Genomic DNA, 12,112 nt, shown 5'->3' with positions numbered 1-12,112 from the left:
ATGCATTTCCGTATGTGTTCCGTTTTTTTTGCGGATCCATTGACTTGAATGGAGCCACGACCCGTGATTTACGGCCAAATATAGGACAAGCTCTATCTTTCAACGGAACGGAAAAACGGAAACGGAAGGCATACGGAACACATTCCGTTTTTTTTGCGGAACCATTGAAATGAATGGTTCCGTATACGGACCGTATACGGAACACAAAAAAACGGCCCGTACACCCGCAAAAAAAACGTTTGTGTGAACTAGGCCTAAGGTTGTGACTTTTAAAAAAAGTCTCAATGATCAATCTGGAGTGAAACTCATTAACATAGCTAGCCATACACACTTTTCCACCCACATTACTAAACTTTAGTGGTGTAACACAGCAAAAGTTTGCAGAATATTGTGCAAGTGAGTTCAAAAGGTTGCAAAAGCCCTATTTTTTGCGACTTTTTGGAGCCAGAATTCTGGAGTGAAGGCACGATAAATCAGGGCCGTGGATATTGGGAGATATATCAAACTGGTGTAAAGTAAAACTGGCTTAGTTGCCCATAGCAACCAATCAGATTCCACCTTTCATTTTTCAAAGGAGCTGTGATCTAATTGGTTGCTGTGGGAAACTAAACCAGTTCTACCAGTTGGATAAATCTCCCCCATTATGTCTTAAAGCTTGTATAAAAAGTCCTAATGAAGCGGATTCTGCTTCCTACAGCCGTCTGACTACAAGAAGGGTCATGTTTCCGGCGGTATAAAGCAGTTTGCTCTCACACACCCGCGCTCTTTCAGTTTGGGATCCTAATGTAATTATCCTGTTTAGAGGCTGCTGTCTGGGTGTGATTGCAGCGGAGATCCGTGTTCACGGGAATGAAAACGCCTTTTTTCGCAGCTCTATATGTGTCGCTCATTAGAGGTGATGTCAGGGGAACTGCGTGTAGGTTTATAGAAATGATCAGATAAGGAGAACGTTGAGGAACCCAGAAAATGCTACATCTGCATGCACTCCAAATGTATTCCTAGAAACCGCTGTCACGTAGGCCTTGCCAGAGCACGTCCTGTAGTATTAAACGTGTTCAGTGTATAGGGGTAAGGCGCCCTTCTGCTGTGTACTGATGGAGAGGTCTGCATACACTTTTATTGTGTGTTTGTTTGTTTGTTTTTTGTTTTTTTGTTTTACTGCTTTTTGTATCTGCTCCTGGGTTTGGTTGGTTGCCTTATTCCCGGCTAAGGGATTGTTACTTGTCATGGTCATGACGCTGTGTTTTTGCTATGATTTTGAAATAAAATGCTGCAAAGTCTGTGACATTTCAATAAACCCCAAGGCCTCTTTCACACGAGCATAACAGATTAGTCCGGGTGCATTCAGTGTGCGTTCAGTGAAACTCGCACCACTTTGCAAGCAAGGTCAGTCAGTTTTGTCTGCGATTGCATTCAGTTGTTCAGTTTTTTCAGCACGGGTACAATGCGTTTTGATGCGTTTTTCATGTGCGTGATAAAAAACGGAAAGTTTACAAACAACATCTCTTAGCAACCATCAGTGAAAAACGCATTTCATCCGTACCTGCTTGCGGATGCAATGTGTTTTTGACGCAGCCTCATTCACTTCTATGGGGCCAGGGCTGCGTGAAAAATGCTGAATATAGAACATGCTGCGTTTTTCACGCAACACAGAACTGATACGTGAAAAAAAAAAGTACACAGACTCATTGAAATGGGTCAGGATTTAGTGCGGGTGCTATGCGTTCACATCACGCATCGCACCCCTTTCACACAGGCGAGAATTCTGCGCAATGCGTGAGGTGAACGCATTGCACCCACACTGAATCCGAACCCATTCACTTCAATGGGGCTGTGCAGATGAGCAATGATTTTCACTTATTACTTGTGCGTTGCAAAAATCACAGCATGTTCCTAATTCTGCGTTTTCCACGCAACGCAGGCACCATAGAAATGAATGGGGCTGCGTGAAAATCACATAGCATCAGCAAGCAAGTGCGGATGCAATGCGATTTTCACACATGGTTGCTAGGAGATGATGTTAGTAAATTGATAAGTCAATTTACTGTATTTTCGCTTAGGGGAAAATAGCATTCTTAATACAGAATGCTTACTAAAATGTTGCTTGAGGGGTTAAAAAAAAATAGCTCACCTGATCCTCTTGTTCTCGCAGCCGGCATCCTCTTCTTTCTTTATCTTTCAGGACCTGCAAAAGGAACTTTGACGTAATCGCGCTCACCACATGGTGAGCGTGGTGACGTCAGCGCAGGTCCTGCTGAATGAAGATAGAAGGTCCTTTTGCAGGTGCTGAAAGATGAAGAAAGAAGATTATGCCGGCTGCGTGAACAAGAGGATCAGGTGAGTTAATTTTTTATTTATTTTTTTAACCCCTCAAGCCACATTTTACTATGCATTCTGTATTAAGAATGCTATTAATTTCCCTTATAACCATGGTTTAAGGGAAAATAATAAAATATACAGAGCAACTAACCCGAACTTCAGTGAAGAAGTCCAGGTTGTGGGTACCACATTCAGTTTTTTATCACGCATGTGCAAAACTCATCGGAACGCAATCGCAGTTGCGTGCCTTCTCGCGCGGGTTTTCCCGCAATGCACACGTGATTCATCTGGAGCAAATCCGGGACGCCTGTGTGAAAGAGGCCTAAGGCCTAGTTCGCACTGCGCCTTTTGACATTGAAATTTTGGAGCGCTTTATAAACCGTTGCCTGCGTGAAACGACCCCCGGCTTCCCGCTCGGAACAATGGGTGGTGGCTTTTTGGTGGGAAATCTGCAGTAGAATTTCAGTATCAAAAATCGCTGACACCGGGATTTATGTAGAGAGCTGAAGTCATGGGTTGCTAGATGGCCGCTAGCACATCCGCAATACCTAGTCCCCATAGCTCTGTGTGCTTTTATTGTGGGAAAAAAACCGATTTTATCCATATGCAAATTACCCTGAGATGTGTCCTGTACGTGAGATGAGTCCAGCATGAAGAAGCGCAGCGACGCCCCGCATCCTCAGAATCTCCTCCTTGCTCGCAGACGTCAGACAGCCAGAGCGCCGTAATATCGCGATGCACGAGCTAGCGCATGCGCTGTTCCTTCCCTGAGGCTGATGCCAGCACAGGGAGGGAACACTATGAGGACACTGCGCATGCGCTAGCTCGCGCATCGCGAGATTACGGCGCTCTGGCTGTCTGACGTCGAGGAGCAAGGAGAAGATTCTGAGGATGCGGGCCGGTGCTGCGCTCCTTCACGCTGGACTCATCTCACGTACAGGACTCATCTCAGGGTAATTTGCATATGGATCAAATCGTTTTTTTTCCACAATAAAAGCACACAGAGCTATGGGGAGTGGATATTGCGGATGTGCTAGCGGCCATCTAGCAACCCATGTCCTCAGCTCTATACATCAAATCCCGGTGACAGGTTCCCTCTAAGGTAAAGGCCAAAGTTTTCAGCCCCAAGGTACTTATACTGGGCTATTCATACGTTGCGGTTATCGCTTTTTGCCACAATTGTTTCCTAAATTGCAGCTAGGGTTTTTCTGCGGGTTTGAAAAAATTGTGGTAGAAGTGCAACATGTGAATAAACCCTAACTTGGACAAAGCTTCCTGAGTTCTTGACAAGTCTTCTGGAAGCTAAAGGACTTTTCTGTCCAGCCCCATGTTTGCTTTATAGATGCGTATGAAATACATTCATCTAGTATTTAGTGCTGATTTTATGTTTTCTTGCAGTCAGAATTTGCTATGTGATGTGACGATTGTCGCGGAAGATGTGGAGATAGCAGCTCACAAGGTGGTTCTGGCAGCATGCAGTCCTTACTTCCATGCCATGTTTACAGGTACTGCCCATCTTTGATGGAAGATATTTCTGAATGTTTTATGATTTTGTGCTGAATATACATATGAGGTACCAGCTTTCTATCCAGTATTGGCATTTCTTCCCGTTTATGACTGGCTTCCTGTGCCGCGCATGGGTGTGGTGCCAGCGTTTACTGCCAGGCAGCCGTCACGGGAATGAGGTGGAAAAGTCTGGACACATCTGATCCAGGCTTATGTGTGTCCCGGCATTCGTATCTGATTGTGCTCTTCATTGAACAATTCATGTACATTGGACAATATCATAATGTTCTAGGCTTTTATTTATTTTATTAACTTTATTCATTTCATACTTTCGGCTAATGTGTAAAGACTAGCGCAGACAAAAATGGTAGCAGTTGTCCTTTACAATCCATTATAAAAAGTGAGCATTATATTAGTTTTTGTAAAAGGTCCTACTTATACTTTACGCTGTGATAGGAAGACATCAGGGTTTCGGCCATCATTGGAGGTGTACATAGGAGGAATCTCCTGATGTGTCCGACGGATGGCTGCAACATATTACCGGGTGTGCATACAGTAGGATATGGTGTGAGCAGGCTCTCAAAAAAAAAAAAAAGCATAATATGTACTTTCCCCCCCTATTATTTTTTTAAAATCTTGTACCTATGTATATAGTAGAATAGTCTACTGTGAGTGTCATGGTTGGCCATTCAGATGCATGACATCTGATCACCAGGAGATTTTGGAGCTGGGTCTGTGGTGCTCACCAGTCTGGCTTCGTTCCAAAAATAGCAACCTGAATATCCTTTTAATGTATTTAATGCATGTACACAAACAGGACCACCTCTCTATTTCAGACAATAACATTTTAAGGCCACCTGCACATGTTGCCGAAAACCCGCAGCGTAGCACAGTACCAGCAAAGTGTATGAGGTTATACAAATCTCATGTACACTTTGTGGATTGTTTCCATGCAGAAATTGACCTGCGCAGCAGATTTCCAAATCCGCAGCATGTCGGTTATGTTTGCGGTTTTAGCTGTTTAGAACTTGCGGATATGCTGCAGAAACTTACATAAATCCACACAGAAATTCGTGCAGGTCTGATGTGCGTTCACACATGTGCAGATGGCCCAAAGGAAATGTGTCGCTGAATTTTTCTTCTGCCAGTTAAAACCAGATAGCAAAACACATCCTGTATTTCTAATCTATTTTTATTTGCTGGTTGAATTTTTTATTTTTTTTCCTGCTTCCTAAACATCATTATGGGGGCTGTTATCTTGTCTCAGCTGTTCTTAACAGCATTTAGAGATATGCTTTACATGCTTTATATATATTTTTTAATATAGGTATGGACATGAACAATTAAAAATAACATCATAAAGATTATTCACAAGATATTTACAACATAAAAGCATCATTTAACTACTTATGCACGTGGACGTAACTATATACGTCTAGATTGCATGTCCACACTAGACATTATCACAGCATTTTAGTCTCAATTTCTCCAGACAGAGAAGACTTTGGAGCAGCTGCCAAGGGACCAGTCAGAGTGGTCTTTTGTCAGCAATCGCCCTGATTGGTTAATCTGTATAGACTAACTAATCAGAGCATACTTAGACTATGGAGATCAGAGCCTGCAAGAAGTTACCCATTTGTGCCCCTTGCAGCCCCCTCATTCTTCCATGTCACCCACTCCATCAGAGATTCTTGATGGCAACGGCTAAGGGACTATCTCTATTGGCAGCGGGTGTCAGCTGTAACATACAGCTGACACTCTAATGCAATGGCCGAGATCAGTGCATGTACCCATCGCAGCCATGTAACCCCTTAGATGCCACGGTAAGTAGCCACTGTGGCATCCATGGGGTTAACAGAAAGGCGGTGCTCACTGTGTCTTCCATTTGGTCGCCACACTGCCTTACGAAGGCCTCCAGGCTTGCCATATACTGAAGCCCGCCAGGCACTACCAGAGGCAGGTCTGATCAGGCCAAATGTGAGTGTAACACTGACATTACAATGCACTGCAAAAGATGACTATTGCAGTGTATTGTTCAGCCATCAAACCACTGGATCTTCAAGAATCAAATGGGACTTGATGAAAAAATTTAATAAAAATGTCAATGAAAAAATTGCTTTTTCCGATATCTTCTCATTTATAATTGATTAAAAATAAAATAAAAATAAGTGAGCTTATCTATAAAATAATAACTTATCCCACATGGCGTATGCAGTCAAAAAAATTAATGACGGAATTGCTGTTTTTGTCACCTCACCTCCCAAAAATTATTTTTTTTAAAAGACAGAACTGTAATTTTTGCCCACCGCACCTCCTAAAAAATAAAATTAAAAGCAATAAAAAAAGTCATATGTACCAAAAAATTAGCCCCCTGCTCAGTCTACAGACAATAAAATAGTTATGGCCTTTAAAAACCTTTCAGAAAATTCTATGTTAGAAAGTTCAGATGCCATTGCTTCCCTTCTGAACGCTGCTGTGTCCCCAAACAGTCGTTTACAACCATATATAGGATGTTGCTGTATTCAGGAAAAAATAGATAACAAGTTGTGGGGTGCATTTTCTCCTGTTACCCCTTGTGAAAATGAAACATGTGGGGCTAAAGCAACATTTTGTTGGAAAAAATATAATTTTTCATTTTCCCAGTCAAATGTTTGTAAATTCTACATATGGGGCCTTTCTGTAAACTGCAGAATTTGGGTAATTAGTATTGCGGTTTGTTTTGCTGTTGAACCTTAATCCGCACAAAAGATTAAAAAAAAGAAAAAAAAACCTTTATTTTGCTTTAATTCCTGTGGGACACCTAATGGGTTAACAAAGTTTAAAAAAAATCAGTTTTGAGTAATTTGATGGGTGTAGTTTCTAAAATGGGATATTTATGGGTGGTTTCTATCATGTAAGCCCTAAAAAGTGACTTCATAAGACCTAGTTTCCATCTCCATTAAGGATTTCCAGCAGCTTGATCCAGTGCAAATTCAGGCTGTCGGCCGGACAATAAACCATTGCATTTCTCCCGGAAAGTGGCTGGATCACCTTCAGTGATCAATGGGGATCCGGTGATGATTTAGCGAATCCGGAAATGCTAGATCCTGCGATATCCAGCAGGCTTCTCTGTGGTGGAACAGCCTGTTGGATATACTAACAGAGATGTGTGAGAAAGGCCTAACTGAGTTGGTCCTCAGTCAGTTTTTAAAAACTTTCTTGAAAATGTTAAGCCTTCTAACACACCCAAAAAATTAAAATGACATTTAGGGCTCATGCTTCACACAACCGTATTTTGTACCTGTTTCCGTGCCTTTTTTTGGGGTTTGTTTGTTTTTGGGTTTTTTTTTTGTTTGTTTTTTTGTGTGGCCTGTATGTAGATCCATTCACTTTAATGGACCCATCTAAGGGCTCTTTCACACTTGCGTTATTTTCTTCCGGCATAGAGTTCCGTCGTCAGGGCTCTATGCCGGAAGAATCCTGATCAGGATTATCCCCATGCATTCTGAATGGAGAGAAATCCGTTCAGGATGTCTTCAGTTCCGGACCGGAACGTTTTTTGGCCGGAGAAAATACCGCAGCATGCTGCGCTTTTTGCTCCGGCCAAAAATCCTGAACACTTGCCGCAAGGCTGGATCTGGAATGAATGCCCATTGAAAGGCATTGATCCGGATCCGGCCTTAAGATAAACGTCGTTTCGGCGCATTGCCGGATCCGACCTTTAGCTTTTTCTGAATGGTTACCATGGCTGCCGGGATGCTAAAGTCCTGGCAGCCATGGTAAAGTGTAGCGGGGAGTGGGGGAGCAGTATACTTAGAGTCCGTGCGGCTCCCGGGCGCTCCAGAGTGACGTCAGGGCGCCCCACGCGCATGGATGACGTGATCGCATGGCACGTCATCCATGCGCATGGGGCGCTCTGATGTCATTCTGGAGCGCCCCGGGAGCCGCACGGACTGTAAGTATATTGCTCCCCACTACTACTATGGCAACCAGGACTTTAATAGCGTCCTGGCTGCCATAGTAACACTGAAAGCATTTTGAAGACGGATCAGTCTTCAAATGCTTTCAGTTCACTTGCGTTTTTCCGGATCCGGCGTGTACCTCCGGCAAGTGGAGTACACGCCGGATCCGGACAACGCAAGTGTGAAAGAGGCCTAAAGAAACAGAATTTACTCTGTGTGCATTCCATTTTTGTATGTCCGCACGGCCGTTTTGCAAAAATAAAATGAAAAATACATGTCCTATTATTGTCCGTATTACAGACAAGGATAGGACAGTTTTATTATGGGCTGGCCATTCAGTTTCACAAAATGCAAAATGCACATGGCCATATCAGTGTTTTGCAGAAAATTATAATTTAAAAAAAATTTCAGTAAATTTTGCATTTTTTTTAAAATAAATAAAGATATAACAGGTCAACTCAAATTTGCCACTAACATAAAGTACGATCTGTCACGAGAAACCATTCTCAGGATCGCTTCATTAGGTAAAACCGTTCCAAAATTATTACCACATAAAGTGACACACATCAGATTTGAAAAATGGGGCTTCTGCATTTGGTCCAAACTGTCTTCTGTTTGAAGGCGTTAAACAATAGGTCATTTTACTGATGACACATTAAGGCCTGAGGCGATAAAAAAAAAAAATCTGACCAGTCCACTTTGATAGCCCCTATAAGTTTAGATGAATGGTACTTTGTCCTTATTGGGGTTCTCTGGTATCATAATGATTTTTATCTGCCCAGAGTACCCCAAACATATTTTTCCCTATATATTAGTTTTTCAGCACTTTTCTTATCCTGTTCTGCGCATCACAGCATCCTGGCAGGATGGTTACATACAGAGCCTCCTGTTTTTTATTACACTCTTACTGGGTTTTCTAACCAAGCCCAATATGCTTTGCGCTATAATGTATCATTGAGCTTGCTCTACCTAGCTACCATGGAGAGGAGAGGTGTAGGGGGCAGACGTGTGGTAGAGAGAGCAAGCCCTGAGAAATATTACATATCAAAGCTTGCTGGGTTTGGAAGCTGATGAAAATAGGAAGTTCTGCCTGTAAACATCCAGCCAGGATGCTGTAATGCAAAGAATAGGGGAAGGAAAGTGTTTTGAGTAATGGGAAGATAAAAATTTATTCTGGGACTGGAGAACCCCTTTTAAACTGGTTTCCGAGAGACTTTTTTTCTATTTTCTTTTTTTTTCTTTTAACCCCTTCCCAACTTCCAACATACATGTATGGCAGAAGTCCGGTATTTAAAGATGGCGCCGACTCCAGAGCAGACTGTGTGCCATAGCCAGCAGACACCCGGCATTTACTCCCTCAGATGCCGTGGCCAATTGTGATCACTGGATCTGAGGCGGCTTTCTAACGACTTCCCTCACGCAGAGATCGGGGAAGCGGTTTGTTCCCTGTGGTAGCCTCCAGCCTTCTAAAGCGATAGTTCCTAACTCATTGCAGTCTATGTGAAAAGCGACCCAATGATCGTATGTTAAGGTCCCCTGGTGGACTTAAAAAAAAAAATAAAAAAAAAAGGGTAAAATAAAGTCAAGTTTTTAAAACAATAAAAAAATTCATATCGCCCCCTTTCCTTATAATAAAAAAAAGATAAAGATTATTTGCACCACTGTGCCCCAAAAAGTCTTAATTGAAAAAAAAAAATGTAAATGACTGATTTGACTTTTTTTAGTTTTTTTGTTTCTTAATTAAAAAGTGATCAAGAAGTCGTACACAATGATATCAATAACAACGACAGATCGTGAACACTCAGTTATGGGGATTTAGAATGTGGTGACAGTCTTTTTCAAAGTTTTTTATCTTAAAACACAAGAAAAAATAAAATTTGGTATCACTGTAATCATACAGACAGGGAGAATGAAAATAACAGGTCAGCTTTACTGTAAAGGGAACGCCGTAAAAAATGAAACGGTTAACTATGGCAGAATGGCATTTATTTTTTCCATTGCCACCAAATTTTGTAATCCCCCCCCCCCCCCCCCATGTTTCCAGTACATAGTATGCAATATTAAATGATGTAATTAGAAAGTACAACTTGTCCTGTAAGTCCCCATGCATCTATGTGAAAAAAAAAACTAAAAAAAAAAAAACTAAAAAAACGTATGGCTTCGGGAAGGCAGGGAGGCAGGGAGTAAAAAATGAAAACGCAAAAACAGAAAATTGTAATGTCCTGAAGGGCTTAAAAACGGTGCCTCATCTCATCACCGATGTACAGCAGCTCAGCCAGATGCGCGACGGCGAAGCTGAGATGAAGTACCAGACACAATCCATGGGGAGCTGATTTGGGAAGAAAGCGGTTATGTTTTTCTGACCAGGACCATCCTTTTAAGGTTCTGCACTTGCTAAGGTTTGTCACACTTGGGGCCCATTCAGACGGCCGTAGTAATTTGCGGATCAGCAAAACACTGATACCGGCCATGTGCCTAAGACATGTTCTATCTTTTTCGTGGAGCCTCAGAACTGAACCACGGATGCGGACAGCACACGGTTCCGCATAATTTCATACGGTCATGTGAATGTAGCCTTACCCTGATATTTCTGTTAGTTGCTGACGGGATACTGTCTGATGCGTGTCTGGTTGGTGTCTTCCGATACGCCATGTAAATAGAAGCTGTCCATGTGCTAGGCACTAACGTCTCAGAGTCCCAGACTTGTCTTTTGGTGCCCTAACGTGAGGTTATGAGATGCTTGGTGTGCAATGACTTTTACGGCCATGTCATTAAATCTAGCAGCGGGACGTCCATTGGAACGCTGCCGTGACCTGCTTGTTTCCCTGCCTCGCTGCTCAGATTGACTTTCTCTGATGGTACTGGGATGCTTCCTGTGCTGCTGGATCTTAGGATAATGAATATTCATTTCACACATTAGAGAAATGGAAGACTGTCTTGTGCCGAGTCAAAGAGTAGTAATCTTCAAAAGGAAGATGGCAATTAAGGAAATTCAGCATTTTTACTATTGCATGTCTCGTATCTGGTAAATGGCATTTCGTGTAATTTACAAGAACCAGGACACTACACATATGGTATCCATATAGACTGGAGGGCGATATTGTTAAAGGAAATCTGGCAGCAGATTTGTACCTATGGAACCTATAAAAATGTTTTACAATATGCAAATGAGCCTCTAGGAGCAAAAGGGGCATTGTCGGTGCACCTAAAGGCTCTGCTCTCTCTGCAGCTGTTGCGCCTTCTGCACTTTGATTCGGGGCGAGTCGTGTTCACATTTTCACCTCCTGACCCTGTCAAAGTGCAGAGGGCGTGGCAGTTGGAGAGAGCAGAGCCTCAAGGAGTAACTGCAACGCCCCCGTTGCTCCTAGAGTCTCATTTGCATATAATAAAACTTCATTTTCCTCAGCCATGCCGGCAAATATGAACATGGGAGTCTGGGACCAACACAGCTGCCAAAAGCACATGCAACAAGTCAGCCATTTTTATAGGTACAAATCTGCTGACAGATGCCCTCTAAAGGGCAATGTTGGCTTTGGATCTTCAGGAGCACCAAAACATTTTCCATATACAGCCCACTTGCAAATGGAAAATAGATAAAACACGGCGAACACAGCATGGACACACAGACCAAAAACAGACCCTTAAAGGGGTTATCCCATCTTAGACAATGGGGGCATATCGCTAGGATATGCCCCCATTGTCTGATAGGTGCGGGTCCCACCGCTGGGATCTGCACCTATAAGGAGAACGGAGCAGAGAAAGTGGAGGAGGGCGCACTGCGCATGCGCAGCCGCCCTCCGTTCATTTCTATGGAGCCGCCGAAAATAGCCGAGCGCTGGCTCGGCTATTTCCGTCGGCCCCATAGAAATGAATGGGAGCGTTGGCCGCGCATGTGCGGTGCGCTCCCATTCACTTCAATGGGAGAGGCGGGGAGCTGTGCCTGGTGGTGGTCGGACCCTGGGAAACCCGGGGTCCTCCAGCCACAACTCTCCCCGGCTCCGTTCTCGTTGTAGGTGCGGGTCCTAGAGGACCTTGCGATATGCCCCCATTGTCTAAGATGGGATAACCCCTTTAATGGGTGAGACACTGATCTTTCTTCCACTGTCACAATTATACATTCAGTTGTGAATAAGACCTTATTCTAACGTCCGTGACAAAACGGTCAGCGTTTCATCCATGAACACATCAGCGGAGAGTAGGTAAGTACATACCTTTCACAGTTACCCCTGGGTGGGTGGAGATTTAAAACTATTTTAAATAAAAAATTGGCCCGTATGTCCATTTTTTTTGCTCTCCATGTGTCATCCACTTTTCCTCTGCACTGCTACACTGAACAGGGCATTTCC

General features: G+C 43.2%; 1 protein-coding gene across 3 annotated transcripts in view; it reads left to right on the top strand.

Moving 5' to 3' along the window:
- The window catches only part of KLHL2 (kelch like family member 2), a 151,298-nt gene that overhangs the window by 43,078 nt on the left and 96,108 nt on the right, over positions 1-12,112 (top strand). For 2 of the 3 annotated variants that reach the window (XM_044299873.1, XM_044299865.1), the window contains exon 2: positions 3,718-3,824. The exons of the other annotated variant lie outside the window; for it this stretch is intronic. In XM_044299873.1, coding sequence (XP_044155808.1) covers positions 3,718-3,824 — 107 coding nt within the window. The remainder of the gene's footprint in view (positions 1-3,717; positions 3,825-12,112) is intronic. 3 annotated transcript variants of the gene reach the window in all.

This window comes from Bufo gargarizans, chromosome 1, assembly GCF_014858855.1.
Source record: "Bufo gargarizans isolate SCDJY-AF-19 chromosome 1, ASM1485885v1, whole genome shotgun sequence".
NCBI classification, from domain to species: Eukaryota; Metazoa; Chordata; class Amphibia; order Anura; family Bufonidae; genus Bufo; species Bufo gargarizans.
This window is presented reverse-complemented; position numbering and strand designations above follow the sequence as displayed.